Genomic DNA, 17,600 nt, shown 5'->3' on the forward strand with positions numbered 1-17,600 from the left:
ACTTGGCTTTACATATACACATGCATACACGCAGCGCGCTTTTAATGGCATATTGGCTATAAATGGCGTTAACGGCGTTGTCATTCGGTTTTTATGCGCCTCTGGTATGTGTTTTGTATTTGCTTGTATTTATTTGTTTGCTATCTCCATTACAAGTCACATCTCTATTACTCGTTTAAGCGCGCGACTTCTACATTTTACATCGTTGTAATTGATTAATTCGCCAACACCAAACGTACTTATTAAGCTAACAATCGATGTTTTAATACATTTGTTGCCATTTTCGTTAGGAAATGTAATCACATGTGTACGTGTACATTTTTTCAATACTTTTATGTACATGCCACGTATTTACAATGTCAGTCTAGTATTTACGCATTTGGTTTGTGAGAAAAACGTCAAGTTAGAAACGGTTCTAAAGGAATGTTGGCGATAAAGTGATTTTGTACATTACAACAATAAAGCTGATCAATAATTTTTTCCAAGTATTTTAATAACATTATCTCAAAATATTCTTAGGTTGCAAGTAATTCTTAAATATAATTATACCAATATAAGAGCAGATCAGCTGCTAAAGGAATTATCGTTGTTGAAAAGTGAAAGACCACAAAATATTTTGAAGTGAATGATATATTCGGGATTTGAGTAAGCTAGACAATAGCATAATGCCCAAAGGAACTATTGATTATTATTGAAACTGAGATCCAATGAAAAGATTACTCTTGCAGAAGTAAATATGTATGTATATAATCATCCGAAGTGCACTCATTTATGGCTGGAGAAAACGAAAGAACCAAGTTACTATCATTCGAAAGAACATATCTTGGCATTTATTTTTTGAAAATAATCTCTTTCTAATGTCGGCCGCGGCTACGTCTCAGATGGTCCATCCGTTCAGTCCAATTTTCGAAGACTCGTTCGATTATTTCGACTGCTAATTAACGAATGATACGCGTAAAGTTCTGCCCAAGAATTGAATGAAAGCATGATTGTCCGTTCAGACTTTAGACTTTACATATCCACACCGAAAAAAGTCTGACGATGTTATAACATACGATCTTGGTGTCCCATCGATCGGCCCAAAACGTGAAATTATCGGCTCACCGAAGTGTTCTCTCTGATGTCGTTCTCAAATGTCGTCGTTCCACACGTCAGTCCGAGTTACTGCGAACGTCACCGAATCGATTCTCCAAGGTCTTCGTTACATTCTCAGCGAATATTATGTAATATTGAATGCAGGAGCTCAAGATGGGTGGCGAGTTACATATCTAAGTATTATAGATTATAATCTAACTTTGAAAGCTATTTGCGCGACATCTCTTTGTCGTATATAGCGAATCATATAGATTTGGTGTCATTGTTGCTAGAGATGAATTCGGTTTTTTACACATTAATGTTAAGGTCACCCTCACAGTACACTCGTTAAGCTTAATTAGATTACTCTACAATTCTGTTCTTTTTTACGAGTAGCAATAACTATTGCGTAAAGGGCGGTGGTGAGGTTTTAAGGGCAAAACGAAAGCATATATTTGTGTTTTTTTGCGGCAACATGATTAATATAATTTAATTAAATTTAATGACATATTATTGTACAACTTTTAAAGTCTATTAGAAATTTTCAATGCAAAATATAGTAATAACTAAGCCTGTTACGGTGAATCTCCAGAAGCACCTCGTTTGGAAAAAAATAAATAAAAATAAATATTTTTGAAGCCTTAAATCATGCAAGGTTTTCCTAATTCTTACGTATTTATTTGATTATTTTTGAGTTGGTGACTGAAGGGATTTCACAACCGATATGTTGATTGGATTTTGTTCGTCTCATGCACCTATATGATACAGGGTCATTATTTAATTTGAGCAAAAATTTAAATAAAGTTTGAATTTACTAATTCCGTATTGATTTGTAAATTATGAACAAATCATATCTGTACATACTTTCCTGTTTGTTTAAGTATATTTTTATATACACACATACATACATTATTCAAAATTTTCTCAAAACGTTCAAAAATAGCTTTATATTTTCAAATTTGTAATAATTTATTTTCAGAGCAATCCGTATGCATTGAAAAATTCAGCAACTGGCACAGAAATGACTGCTTGGACATCAGCTGGGCTGCAACCAACCACCGGATATTACTCATACGACCCGATGTCCGCTTATGGGTGAGTACAGAAAGCGATCATATAATTTTTTCGCATATGAGAGCAACTGTATTAGGGTTTTAATGAGTGTTAGGATAAAAATATAAAAGAATAGTTTGAAAATAAAATATTAATATCTAATTTTTTAGTATTTTTGAACCAATTTATCTATACTTTATAGTGAATATCTGCAATAAACAATAATTATTATTACAAATTAAATCCACCAAATCACAATCCTTCAACTTCAATAATCCATCAGCGTATTATTTAATTCGATTTGTGTGGCAATAAAACCTTAAACCCATCACTTACCGAGTAACACGAATAAATCACCGGCAATCGCGCGCAATGAATGCGAAAATTATAATAAATTGAGCACAATTAACTACAAATTACTAACAAAAATAAATGAAAGGCAAAGTCTGACACTTCGACGGTCATTAGTGAGCGGCCGCAGCTGGCAGGCGCACACTCATTAAATACAACACACAAAAAAACAATGAATAAAACAATTGAAATGCGACAAAGTTTTGGAACGGTGGCACACAAACAACAAACAAGCGGCCCTAACGGCCCATAATTAATTGCAAAAGATTTGCGTAGCACTTAAAATTGATTTGAATTTAATTGTTGAGTGCAGCGCGGCGGCGCAATTCAACATAGCTGGGTCACCGTAGATGGATGACATAAAAAGCGCACAAACACATATGCAAATATATAAAATCACACAAATTTACACATTCACACAAATATACAGGTCTGTATTTGTGGATACACGAGGAATTTTCAATTGTTTTGTTGTGTGCGGCGCAAAATTATTTATTTATGATTGCGGCGGAAATAATCGCATTTAATTGCATACAAAAGCCTGTGCGCTGCGGCAACAACAGCAACTAAATAAACATTAACATGTGTATAAACAAATAAACAAAATGCAGGCAAGTTGGCCAAGCCCAGTTGGCATGGTGGGCGAGCAAAATGTGTAGTGAAGGCGAAGTGCGGGCACGGAGTGTGCGCGTGTGGAGCAAGCGAAGCGCTGCACTTTGGTTGTGTGTGTGTCAGAGTAAAAGGTTCCAATTCGCTGGGCTTGCGTGCAAAAGCGGAAATTCAACTGACATACATAGCCATATCTATGTGTGTAAGTGTATAGTTATGGCTGCATGTGTGTTTGTGCGTTTGTGCGTGCTTGTGCGCCATATTTTCCTCCATATTTTGTGACAAACCGCACTGTAATAAAATTACAACAATACACCATTAAATCAGCAATTAAACGCTTTGAAAAAGTGCAGATAAAATATAGAGCTCTAATTTGCGACAGTGTTTCATATGGAATAATAAAAAATGATATTATTCGATTGAAAGGGTAGAAAGAAAGAACAAAAAGTGAAAGATGAAGAAATATACATTTTTTTAACATTTTTTTTTTCAAATAACGAGTTATCTAAGAGGTACTTCTTCCAATAGCCGTTTGTTGACATTTTATCATCTGAGACGTAGCCGCGGTCAACATTTGAAAGAAATAATCTTCAAGAAATAAGTGCCAAATAATATTCTTTCGCATGATAATAATCATTCCCTTTCCTCATTTGAAGTTTCTGTGCTTTCTTTAAAAATGTAGGAAGCCTCGAAATGTATCACCCTCTTTAGCGAACGTATACATATTTGAGAATATTTTTCAAAAATTTGGAGAAGCATTTTTAAAGTTATTGTAATAGGCTCACAAAGACTTAAACGTCTTTTTCTCGAAACCGATCGTTTTGAATATTTCTAACGACTTATTTCAGATACATTTGTCAGATAAACATGGCAAGAATAAAATTTTTGTTGGTAATTTCGATTTTTCAAGTCACTCCGTAGAGTAAAATTTTTTCAAAAAAGCCTATTTAGGAAGCCACCATTTTTTTATAAATTAAAAATTTTTTTAGTTTTTCTATCATTTCATGTTTTTTGTTTGTTTTTGGATTAAAGCTAACTTCAGAAAAATTATCCTTATTGCTAGACACTGCCTATGAAAGTAAGAATAGCGCCATAGCTCCGATACTCACACTGCTATTTCTTTTTCTTTTCTGACTAAAAATTATCTGGAGAATGAATTTTTATTTTTTCTTCTATAAAGTAATCCGCATCAGATGTAATACACTTATGCCTCAAGACGGCCAAATAGAATTTCTCATTGACCGTCTGACCCTCCGGAACAAATTCATGATGCAACAATTAGCATCACCTTAACTTTTGAGTGGCCTCGGCGCGGTTTTTTTGGTTTCGGCTTGTTTATTCCCTCCATTCCGATTCCAACATTTGCAACGATTCCGCACACGAAATTTTTTTAGAAATACGAAATTTCAGACAAATTCTTTGTACGATATTTTTATCCATTGCAAAAATCGCCACGCACCATTGAGGTGTACCGACTTAAACAGCTGCTCTAAATAAAGTGGTTGACAGATCACCCTTAAATTCGGCATAGTAATTAAGAACAGTTTGATTTTGTTGGTCGAATAAAAATTAAACTCTATAACTCACTGATTATTCCCATCCTGGCATATGTTGCATGGACGATGACAACATCTGATGAGTCGACGTTACGAGTTTTCGAGAGAAAGGTTCTGTGAATGATTTATGGTCCTTTGCGCATTGGCCACGGCGCATACCGCATTCGATGGAACTAGGTGCTATATGAGTATAATGACGAAATCACTATAGTTTAGCGGATTAAAAAACAGCTGCAGGCTAGGTTATGTCGTCCGAATGGAAGGAAACCACTCCAGCTCTGAAAGTATTAGACGCAGTACCTCTTGGAGCAAGTAGAGGAAGAGGAAGATTATCGACATTATCATTTACCCGAGGAATATAATTTCCGTATATATTTGTATACATATATTTTGTCACTATATACACATTTAAGCTCGTTTGGTGAGCAGAAAATTCAAAAAGAAAATAACTTTAAAGTTTAAGTAGTAAATCATTTATGTATGCGAAACAAAGAACGGTGTTATGAACGGCTATATGAAATTTAGGGCTTTGGAAAGCTCTTCAAGTTTACGTCAATGGTTTTATTCATCTTAATATGACATGTTATCCAAAGCCCTCTCTCTTTTGTTGACTTCTTTGAAAAAGTATCACCGCTTCAAAGTTGGCGGAGGAGAGTATAGATTTGCGTTGGATATATAATATTCTATGTTAAATTTCCTCACGATATCTTCTTAAATAAAAAAGTTTTTCATACTAGAACTGGATTCGATCGCTTATATTGTGAGGTAGCTGTATGTTATAGTCGATCTCAACAATTTTAGAAAAGTGCACTGTTGCCTAGAATAAATAGTAAAGACATCTCCTTAAATTGGAAGGTTTCCACACAATAACTATATTTTGATCGTTCAGATTGCACGGTAGCTATACTTATATGATATATGTATACGTGCAAGTCTTCCAAAGTGGAAAAAGCTCCGTCGGATGGAAACTTTGTTAAATTGGCAATATTTTTAGGATGTTGGGTGGTAAAAAGCTTCTTTGAGATCGAGACCTCTGAGGGACTAGTTCGACTATATGCAGTCGGGCAGACTAACCCACCTGGCTACACGTATTGCGTTCGTCCGACGAGTATTCTTTATATTGTCTCCGACGTTTCCTTCTGGCTGCTACAAACTATTTGAGCAATTTAAAATATCCTATTCACTTCTAAATTTGGATTTAAGATTTTATTAATGTTCTTAGTATTTTTATAATATATTTATTTCTTAGCAATAAAGACCATCAAGTTCCAGCAATAAAGACCATTTCAAATCCGCTCAGTCAAACCAAAACACTGTAAATTCACAATGCGAAAGCGAACACGCGAGTTCGGCGATGTTTGTTTTGGCCAACCGACCGGTATGACATCTAAAACCGCGTTGACAAAATGGCAAAAGTGGGTTGTAGCCAAGCGGGCACTCAGGCAGCCATTATCAGCGGCGTGGCGAGCCAATGTGCGCCGCTTTGCGGGTTTCGCGTGTGCAACTTTATTTGCGCAAACATATTTTCGTATGCGTTTTAAATTATTGGGCGCAGATAATAATTGTTTGTCGAGTCGTGAAAGCAAAGTGCATTAGCAATAAAAACTAACGCTAATAATTATTGCGCCTCCCAACCGGCACCGACACCGGTACCGCTGCTCAGCGGGGCAATTTCGTTGAAAGCGCAAGACTTTTAAACGCGTCAAAAAAGCGCAAAATATTAGCTTCGATTGATAATTAGAGCGCATGCCTGGGCGCGCTGTGGCTGCGTGACGCAGTGGACACTTTTAGGTGGCGTGTGCGCGCCGAAGGCTGGCCGTTTGGCTGTTTTAGCGTTGCTTACCGCCTTGTAGTTGCTTTAATTGCAGCGCTTGTTGTCATTATTAGTTAGAGATGTTTTTTTGTTGTTATTGTTGTTGCTGATGTTGTTATCGTGGCTTTACTACATTTTTAACGGCACTTTTTTATGCGGTTGCGCTTTTTTGTGCGCCACACAGTTCTTGTTTTCTGCACAATTATTGTTTTTGTTGGCGCTGTTGTGTGAACAAGAATTTGATTTGTTTACAAGATTACAAGTTTTGTTCGATATTTGTATTTTTACTGTTACCCGCTGGTGGCAACATACTTGCAAGCTTTTCTCTATATACATACATACATACATACAAATGTACATTTGTTGCTGTTGTTTTTAGACTCGTCTAGCGCGCTTATTTACTATTTGCTATAATTAAAAGCCAAACAAATGCAAGCTCAACAAACACAAAAACAAATTGTAGGCAGCTTGTAGCTCTATGTACATATATACATATGTGTGTCTGTGTGGGAGCCGCACGCATTCAACCTCACTCGGCCAATGCAATGGAACCACACATTTTCGGCCAATTTTACACGCTTAAAGCTCATGTTTTGTGCGGCCATGGCGGTGAATGCAGAATTCATGTTTCAAAATTACCACACTTTGAGGTTCGCTCGTTATGTAAACGCTTGTGTTTATCGGTGTGTTTGTCAGTTTGTCGTTTGTGGGCGGTGAATTCGTGGTAATGCGGACAAATGTTGGTAAAAGCCTAAGGCGTTGAGGCGCGTCAACTCTACATTTGTTTACCAATTTTGTGAATTAACTGTACTTTCGTTTTAGCATTGTCACAATTACGACATAGAAGTATTTAGTTTTGCTTAAATTCAGACAAAACGAACGAAGGCTGTTAGTTTTGGCAATAGCGTACAAAATTGAACGAAAAGTATAGTTTATACACTGAAGTTGTTGTTGTTGTTGTGCAATATTATTTGAAGTATTTGACAAAAATTAAATTTATGTAAACGTCTTGAGTGTTGAGAGTGAGAGATCCGAAGAGCCAGGAATCAATTTCTTTTAAAACCGAAGCAATTACAGGTGGTGGCTTAAACTATATATGTAAATAATTATAAGGCAAAAGGAGGAAAGGACCCCATTTGAAACTTGTTTTTTAACTCTGGTCAATCACTAAATAGAATCTTCAAATACGAGGTGTGTTCAAAAAGTATCGCGAATTTTGTGTTTTTTCAAAAATTATTTATTATTCATGAATATCTTTTATGTCCCCTTCAAAGTAATCCCCATGAGATATTACACACTTGTGCCAACGGTTTTTCCAATCTTTCAAGCACTTCAAAATTTTATTTTTTTCTTCTTCAGTTCCTCCTTCGATGCCGTCTTTATCTCGTCAAGAGAAGCGTAACGTCGACCTTTCATGGGCCTCTTCCGGTTAGGGAACAAGAAAAAGTCACAGGGGGCCAGATCTGGGGAATACGGTGGCTGCGGCATCATTAGTGGGTTGTTTTTAGCCAAAAAGTCGCGCACAAGCAACGATGTGTTCTTCCACTTTTTCTTTTTTTTCTTTTTCTTTCTTTTTTTCCTCCACAAATCCGGGCGTTTCTGGCGGATTGCTTCGCGCAAATTGCGCATAACTTCCAGGTAATATTCCTTATTGACCCCGTTCATCTCAGAAGACCATTAATTTTCCACAGAAGATTCTTTCGAAAACTTGTAATGCCGACCTATCAAATGTTGTCATCGTCCATGCCTCTGCATCTTATAGCAGCAGCGCGATGATGAGTGACTGGTACAGTTTGGTCTTTGTTCATCGAGAGAGCACTTTATTTCTCTTCCTACACAGTTTGAAGTAGCACCTATTGGCAAGAGTTATTTTGTTTGTTCCAAGATAGACGAAATTCTCGAAGCTACACCATTGGCTTTGCTTTCTTATCCATTCTGCAGAAAGCAGTACTAACGTGGTGGCGTGGTTGCTGAGGCCAATGATATCGATGTTATCGGCGTGAGCTAGTATTTGTACACTTTTATAGAAGATAGTACCTCCCTATTTAGTTCTGCAGCTCGAATTATTTTCTCGAGGAGTAGATTGAAGAAGACGTACGATAGGCAGTCGCCTTGTCTGAAATCTCGTTTGTAATCGAACAGCTCGGAGAAGTGTTTCTCGATTCTGATGGAGCTTTTGGTATTGCTTAACGTCAGTTTACACAACCGTATTAGTTTTGCGGGGATACCAAATTCAAACAAAGTGTCGAACCTCTTTTCCCGTGTTTTGTTCGAAGACTTGGCGCATGGTGACTATCTGGTCAGTTGTAAATTTCCTAGGCCTAAAGCCAAGCTGATAAGGTCCAATCAGTTTGTTGACGGTGCGCTTTAATCTTTCACACAGTAAGCTCGATAGAATCTTAAATGCGGTTGTTGGCTCCATTTTTGTGGATTGTTCCGAGCGCACTTAAATTCCAATCGTCGTGCAAGCTGATGCATGCTCCTTTCCAGTTCTTTGCCGTAGCATTTGAATAGGTCCGCCGGCAATTGCAATTCGAACTTCTTCATGGTGGGGCAATGGAACGTCCGCACCATCGTCATCGATTTGGGAATCGGGTTTACCATCTCCGACTCCCATTCAGGAGGTTGGAGAATTGTTCCCACAATTCAGCTTTATCAGGACGAGTCGAGCAAAAACATGTTTTATGCCAAAAATGTCCACCAGAACCATTCGAACGGATTCGAGAGAGATGTCGAGCTTACTTGTCGTCTCACTGGTACTTGTCTGACGATTTTCAAGCGCCATATCACTCACTTTTTCAATATTTTCATCAGTTGAAGTGGTCGAAGGTCGTCTAGAGCGAGGCATGTCGTCAACGATATCTCGACCGTTTTCAATAAAACTGGATCACCGTTTGCTTTTTCCTACATTCGCACTGGCTCCAAAACGAAATTTGGTTAGAAATACAAAATTTTAGACAAATTCTTTGTTCGATATTTGAATTCATTATAAAAATCGCAACGCATCATTATAGTAGTTAAGGATAGTTTTTTGTTACAATGCATATGTACATTACGACAGTTGCGCCACCTACCGTGAAAGTTTGGATGGATACATTCAGCTCCATTCGCCTTTAGATGGATATGATTTTCATAAATATGAAATGGTTGAAAATTGTGTAATGGCTTCAGGAATTTCTTATATAATCTCAATATTTAATTATAAAAATCTTTGAAGTGCTCTTTGACATATGTTTAAAGTAAATCCATTTTCATCGTTTTGACGGAAGCGCACTAAGCTAATAAGCAAGGGAAACTTTGGAAAATTGACGTAAGACATTAAAGAGTATACAGTAATGAAGTAACGCCAAAAATAAAATGCCGTAAATGTAATAAAAGTATTACACCAAAACAAAAGCAAAGCGAGTACATAAGTTCATGGCTAGTATGCAAGTAAAATCAGGAGCGGGAAATGTTGCTTTAACGAAATCAGCAAATAAACTAAACTTACTAAATGTAAAACTTTCACAGCTGTATGCATTTGACCAATATCCTGCCGTAAAAATACTTAACACGAGGAAAAAAGTGTAAAAATGTGAAAACCATTATTGCGAAATAGTAAAAAAGAAAATGCGAAGCGAAAAAATGCATAGAGACCGAGGCTTCATAAGTCGAGTGCAACAACAACATCAGCAGTAACTAAAAGTGGCATTGAGTAGCACTCACCGAACGAACCCTCAACGGGATTTACCAAGAGGCAGACAGTGCAAGCAAACGCCAACAGCAAATATAAAAATCAAAGCTTTTTTACAACAATAAAAGCAAAGAAAAAACCGCACGCCGTCTCATAAAAAAGAAAGTATGCGAGCGGTGGCGAAAAAATGGTGCATCCGCCGACGTAAATACATGGCACACGGCTCGCAGCAGCCTTGGCTGCCGGCCAGTGGCTATGAAGCGGCTAACCGTTGGACGCAAAACAGTTGCACGAGCTGCGTCTGAAGTGGTACTTGCGAGTAGTTGGTTGTAAAATTCACCGCACAAGCTGTTGATTCTTGCGGCACCATAAAAATCCCACAAAAATAAAAACAAAAAAACACAACAAAGATATAAAAGTATATGCTTGCTAAGGCAGTGAAAGCCGCGCACACTGAAAGATAGAAAAAATCACGTTAGCCAACGTGCTATTGTGGCATGATGGCACGTTGCATGGCGCGCATGCCATAGCGCTGCACGTTACAAGGTGCCGCATGCATACAAAATATGCAACAATACGCGCTACCCTATCAAAGTCTTGCCACACTCGGTACGCACCGATAATCCATTGCGAAAAGCGCTGAATATGCGGCATGCTGCAACAGTGCGGTGCTGAGTAAAGCACTGTGTGTAGTCTTCAACATGTTGAACTACACTCTATTTTCCTTGATTTTTTTTTTTTAGTTTTCTGTTGCTGTGGCGTTGAATGCTGGGCTTTGCCGCTGTCGTTGATATTGCCGCGTGACGCAGCGTTTGGTGCGTGCGCAGCGTGCTAAAGGACGCCTCAACGCGCTTGTAAGTGTGTGTTTTCTTGTAACTCCCTCTCTCCACTACTGTTGCGTTTACTGCGCGCGGATTAAAGGATATGTTGGCGCTTTACTGCGCCATTGCAACATCTACAAGTTCTCTCGGTTTCCTCGGTTTAAATCGTTTTCCCTTTACATCGATAGTGGAGTTTTTCCTTTTTTGGCCGCAGGGTATTTTTTCGCACTTTGCAGACATAAGTTCGTAATTTCACTGTGTAAGCGAAAGCCGTTTTTTTCGCTCGCGATTTTAGTGCAGCGAGGAAAATTAATTAGCCAAGCGTTGGTGCGAAACTTTAATTAGATAATGTGAAGGAAAGCAGGAAAATGTTTATTATGAACATTAAATATACTTTTGTGGAAAGTATTAATATTATTAGTTATAATAATAACGCCTCAATATTGACAGATATAAAAGCTTTCAAAAAATATACTACAGCATTGCATTGATCTCTATTTCACTGAATTTAGTTCTTCGTAAGTGTAAAAATAATCTGAATTCAGAAACTAGTTGTGAAAGGTTTCACGGATCTCACATCTTCTTCATTTCTATCAGGTATTCGACTTTAATTATATCCGTATTATGTGCAAATACTCGCCTAACCCCAGCATATTGATAAAGTCCAATATACTACTAAGTGCTAGCGAGACGATATGATCACTATCTGGAAACATGGATCCGAGGGCCTTTAACCTGCATCTGCAGACTTCTGTGCTCCATGTCGTAGAACCGGTAATTTACGCAAGAAGTTAGGCTCATGTTGTGTAAGTCCTTCTTCAGTTTGCGACCAGAGTAGTCTGAGCTTAGCACTTTTGTTAATGCTGTCCCTTGGGAGAAGGGCCAAGGGTATTGTACCACTTAACTCTTTCATTCTCTGGGATGAGATTACCTTACCTCTGCCACACGCTTTTGCTGTCATTTGTAGCAGTGTGTGCTTGGCTACGTGGTCAGTCACTATATGAAGTGGTGTGAGCTGAAACATGACTTGAATTGCTGCCGTCGGACATGCGCGGATTGCACCCGACATGCAGGTACATGCGAGTCGTTGCAGCTTCGATAGTCGGAACTCTACCGAAGTCTGCTTTTGAGGCTCAACCTCCCAGGATATTCCAGCCAGCTGATTGCTCACCATTAGTTCTTTAGTCGTTTTGACCAAGGTCAGGTCAACATGTTGCGTCCACAGCAGGCCATCAGACCTAAGTCTCGTGAACGGGACGGTGGTCGTCTTAGAGGGGTTGATATTCAACTTTACTTCATACACCACCCTTTGGCTAGGTTTAAACCTCTTTGTATTAAGTCGCAGTGAGTGTTCTCGAATTAGCCTCTAGCTATAATAATAATGTCATTCGCGTAACCTTGACAGCGAATCCCATTATCAGTTAGCAATAATAATAGGTCGTCGTAGGATAGTTTTTACTATCCGAGAATCTTTAAAAAGGCAAGCTACTCGAGGATTTTGTTACTATTTATCACTTTGTTACTTCGTTGTTTGGGAAAGTAAGTCCTTTTCTTTCCAAGAAGCTTCCCATTTGCCGGAACCACCAATATCGCACCATTGTAGCTTATCAATCGGACTCCGGAGTCTGCATCGATTTTTTTTTAATTTTTCACTATATCTCCAATAAGTTTGACTTGGACTAGTGTCAAAGGTAATGGTGCAATCTGCGAAGAAATTGTATAGATCGGATCGCTGTAGTATGTAGGCTAGTTTGGAAGGTCGTTTCAAGAAGGATCTGACTTGAACAGCTCAGAACGCCGTTCCGTTGTATAACATATAAACTCTTAAAAACAGAATGATAAGATCCTTACAGATCTTTGTTGATTGAGCCTGAGCTTGAGCCTGTCACAAATTTGTTGAGATGGCTAATATCAGTTTCGGCTATAGTATATATTAGGCTGTCAAAAACGTCTTGCGATCAACACGTATTAGCGCGTGAAATTAGCTTTCCAAAAAGGTATAGCATGATCCGATGCGACGAATAAGACTAGAACTACGCGCTCTCAGCGCCAACTAGCGAAAATATGCAAGACTTTTTTGACAACCTAATAGCTTGCTGAACTCTCAAACTAAACGATCAGCATTAAGGGCTCGTAGGAAAAACTTTTTCTTTTGAAAAGACATCTGCACGAAATTAGGCAAGGAACAGTGCCTAAGGCTGCATTTCATCGAAGAACTCAATCAGATCAAATCACTTTAGAATATAGCTGTCATTTAAACTGAATGATCCGAGTCAAGTACTTATTAGGAATCTATTATTTATGAGAAGGGTAGTGTAGCTTCGCTGTAACCAATGTCAATATTTTTTCTTGTTTTACTATTTTTTTATAAAATTAGTCATTTCTATTTCAAAATTTTATTGATCTGTATGTACATATTCATTGTATTTTAGTTATGGTCCCAGCTATGATTTGGCTGCACGTCGTAAAAATGCAACACGCGAGTCAACAGCCACACTAAAAGCTTGGCTCAATGAACACAAAAAGAATCCCTACCCAACCAAAGGTGAGAAGATTATGTTGGCCATCATTACAAAGATGACGCTGACACAGGTCTCCACATGGTTTGCGAACGCCCGACGACGTCTTAAGAAGGAAAATAAGATGACTTGGGAGCCAAAGAATCGCACAGACGACGATGACGAAGCGATGGTTTCCGATGAAGAGAAGGAGAAGGACGAATTGGAAAGTGAGAAGATGTCACATGGCATGCATAGTGGCAGTATTGGTGGGGGGCAGCGAAAAGGTAGGCGATTATAAAGATAAATAAAGTAAATATTTTATTTATTATTAACACAGGCTTCTGCGAAGTTTCAGTAAACACTTTAAGCAATTAATTGTTTGAACCATAAGCTTTTGGAAAGCTCAATTGTACTTTACCTTATTTGTAACTCCCTTAGAGCTTGAAAAAGACGACGAAGAACTGCAGGATGATGAGTCAAAATCCTTAGGATCACACACGAATGAACTTCGTAATCAAGGCATCGGTTTTGCGGGTGCCAGCGTTGGTAGTGCTCCGAGCGGTGTCTACCATGGTTCCGATGGCACATCAAATCATCCACATAACTACCATCCCTACCATCACCAACATCCCGCTTACTATCAGCACCAGCAGGCACTACTGGCAGCTAGCGGCTATCCGACCGGTGGCATGCCCACCAGCAATAATAACAATAACATAAACAAACATGATGGTAGTGATCCAAAAAACCAGCTGAGCCGGGACTGTGGCGTGCCGATTCCAGCAAGCAAGCCCAAAATCTGGAGTTTGGCCGACACAGTCGCCTGCAAGACACCACCGCCAGCACAAGCGGCAGCATATATGGGCCAGACGCAGCAGCAGCAGCATCAGCACCAACAACAGCTTCAACATCCAATGCAGCAGGCACACATGAACAGCAGCGGAGTGGGCAACCATATGGGATTGTCACAGCAGCAGCAGCAGCAGCAGCTGCCGCCGCCGCCACCTCCGCATCAACAACAGATGCAACAGCCGTCAGCGCTGGGGGCACCACCACCACCGGCAACACATATGATGATGAGCAATTACGGCGCCGGCACAGCCTTCTCGCGGGCGCCGCCTACCACAGCTTACGGGGGTTTTCTAGGGGCTACAATGCAGCAGCTACATACTACGAACAATACCCCATACAACAACGGCAGCAGCAACAGCAACAACAACAACTCCAATCTGCCACACAACAGCAGCAACATTATCAACGGCAGCAGCAACAACAACAACAACAACGGTACCAATATCATCCCTATCAGCACGCGTATCACGGCAAATACTACGGCTCAGTCGGCGGCAGCAGCGGCAGCGTCGCATCCAGCGCCAACACACATGCGCCCGAGCCACAACAACAACAACAACACCAGCGCACCACATCATCCGTACGGAGCGGCTCAGCGGGGGATGGGGTTTCCCGAAGCCCAACCCGATACTCCACCCCAAACTCCGCCGAATATGAAACTGCAGAGCGTGGCAGCGAACCTTTTGCTTACCGCTTCGCAAATCCCTACGATCGCTACTTGTCGCAGTAATGGCAATGCCGGTGGCAATGGTGTAGGCATGATTGCGGGTTCAGCGTACGGTTCAGCTAATGGCATGCATGGTTATGCCATGAACTATTCGACGCGTTTCGGCGAGTACTCGCCACGCGACGAGAGCTCGAGCGGTTCGAGCAGTTGCAGCTCAACGGATTCACCACGTTCGCAACCGCATGATTCGCCATACAAGGCGGCATATAAAAGGTGGGTATTGGGGTTCAAGGTGAACCAGAATTTTTTTTTTGCCATCTTGACTAAAACTGTATATATATTTATGTATTCTCCTTCGGCAGCCAACAACTCGCTGGTTTTGTATCGCCTGTTTAAGCGCCGTAAAATTCGGAATCTTAGCATCATGACTCTTGAGATTTGCTAACAGCAAGGTAAATGTTAACAGTTCATTATAAAAAGGTATAAAATATTCTAAAAAATAAAAAAAAAAAATAAAAAATAATTTTATAATTTAGTTTTTCCATTCTGTTTCTTTCTTTTTGCAGACTTTTCCTCCACTTCTAACATCTGGGACATTGTGCAAATATAATTCAACTGAAAAATATATAAAAAAAATTCAGTAAAAATTATTTAAATTTACTCAGATCTATTATTAAACTGTTATAATTTTGAGCATATGAAATTTACAAAAATTAATTACTAATCGACTTACATGTAGTAAGTTATAAGTGTAAAGCTAGTTAAGCTCGTAGATCATGCAAACATTTAACAGCAAATTGAAAAGTGAAAAATATAAACATTATCCTTGCATTAATAAATTTCGAAATAAATACATATGTAAGCGTTAAGTAAAATTTTCGACTGTGATAAACTACTGACAACTTGTTAGTTTACTTTTTGAGTGTAATCTGTATTGTACTAGTACATACACCCACATACACATTGTGCAAATATACATTACAAATCCATACATACACACGTAACAATATTTAACAACAATTTAACTTAATTTAATATTTAATACATTATAATAAAATCCATTGGAAATAAAACTATGAAAATATAAGAAATGTTTACTTTCATTTAGAATGCTTAGTAATGAAGGGGTGAGTATTGAGCTACAAACATTCAACAGCTGATGTTTTGGTCTTTAAAAGTCGAGGTTAAGAATTACTAGTAATATGAGAAAACAAGTCTGCTAGTTTACCATTACAGCCCATTACATACCATTGTCGAAAACACATTAAAAAAATATCTTGAAGAAAATGTTCCGAGAGAGTATCAACTTTACTTTTGGCTCTCTTGTTTCCTGTATCAAAGATGCTGGTTCTGGCCAAACTCTGATTACCTTTTGCTTCAGTTAAATCGGTTAAAAATACTTAGGCAGTGAATTCGTGCCAAGTTTGTGGCCTGTTTTGGGTGGCATCGGAAGTAATGGTATACCAAATCAAGATCTCCCAATATTAGTGCGGTGTTTAATAGGGCTGCGTCCTTTATTTTTATCTTCAAACCTCTCTTATCAATTATAATTAAAGTAACGTAAATTTTATTTTTTAGACATGTCTACACATGTTGTGACCAAGAATATACTTTTTATAACTGTAAGGTTAGGTGTTTGCTTCTATGTTTTAAAAATTATTTCAATTAAGTGATCAGCCGGGGCTTGAATAATTTCCAGCTGAGAGCCGCAATATTCCACCACTTTTTGCAGCAATTTAAACCGTATGTCAGCAAAACGCGCCGACGATTCCCTTCTACGGCGTCAATCGTTTTGAATTTATTTGCGAGACAAGCGCCCTCACATAACTTCACAAAAAAGTGGTGTTAAATAGCACGATCTTGGCGGCTACGTTACAGGCTCACTGGGCAAAATAACGCGCTGACCAAAAATTTCCTTCAATAAATTGGTTATTTCATCGTCCAATTCAGGCACGAAAAAGTAATTAATCATGGCTCTCCTGCGTTAAACATTGTGACCGACTTCATGCCTGGAGAAATATGGACTAATGATTTCTCTGAATTCTTGAATTCTATTTTTTAGAATGTAAAGGCGTCTCAACAATGACTTCTGAGGAATCAACACTCCGAATGAAACAATTTTGCTTAAAACGTGAAGTGAGTGTTTATCGCTGAAAAAATTTTTCTCGAGCTAATCGGGATCGGTGTCCACCTAATTTTGTGTCCATTTAAATATTTTACGAGTACCTTTTTATAAGCTCGCAAAACAAGGTATTTTCACAGAATCTTTCAGAAAGTAGATGGATACAGCACAAATTGTGCGGAACGAACTGACCCATTCAGGTCGTCTTCGATATTTGCCTCCACAGCAGCAATAGCGTCCTCGATGCGAACTGTGTGGCTGCTTTGAAGCTGCATAATAGTGACTAGAACAAACGTGGAGCGAAACCGAATGATTATTATTCTAGTAATACATTTACACAACTTTAAAACGTTCCTTCAGAGTCTGTTTATTATGAAATGGTTAAACAAATTAAGAATAAATCAAGCAACATTATAATTCCATTTGAATACACCCCAAATTGACGGATATATGCCACATAATGGCAAAAATAACGACGGAAAACTTTGGTAAATGGAACCCAAAAAAG

At 38.7% G+C, this 17,600-nt stretch overlaps 1 protein-coding gene across 3 annotated transcripts in view; it reads left to right on the forward strand.

Annotated features, from left to right (window-relative positions):
- Positions 1-15,983, forward strand: part of LOC108978167 (homeobox protein araucan) — a 41,700-nt gene extending 25,717 nt beyond the window's left edge. Inside the window, exons 3-7 of one of the 3 annotated variants that reach the window (XM_018948322.1) lie at positions 2,054-2,169; positions 13,383-13,735; positions 13,890-15,243; positions 15,333-15,450; positions 15,537-15,983. In XM_018948322.1, coding sequence (XP_018803867.1) covers positions 2,054-2,169; positions 13,383-13,735; positions 13,890-15,243; positions 15,333-15,366 — 1,857 coding nt within the window. In that variant the 3' untranslated portion in view covers positions 15,367-15,450; positions 15,537-15,983. Of the gene's footprint in view, positions 1-2,053; positions 2,170-13,382; positions 13,736-13,889; positions 15,244-15,332; positions 15,451-15,506 lie in introns of all 3 variants that reach the window. The other 2 variants (XM_018948332.1, XM_018948313.1) reach the window with 2 other exon arrangements.
- Positions 15,984-17,600: the final 1,617 nt, after the last annotated feature.

This window comes from Bactrocera latifrons, unplaced genomic scaffold (assembly GCF_001853355.1).
Source record: "Bactrocera latifrons isolate USDA-ARS-PBARC rearing strain unplaced genomic scaffold, ASM185335v1 scaffold_1, whole genome shotgun sequence".
NCBI lineage: Eukaryota > Metazoa > Arthropoda > Insecta > Diptera > Tephritidae > Bactrocera > Bactrocera latifrons.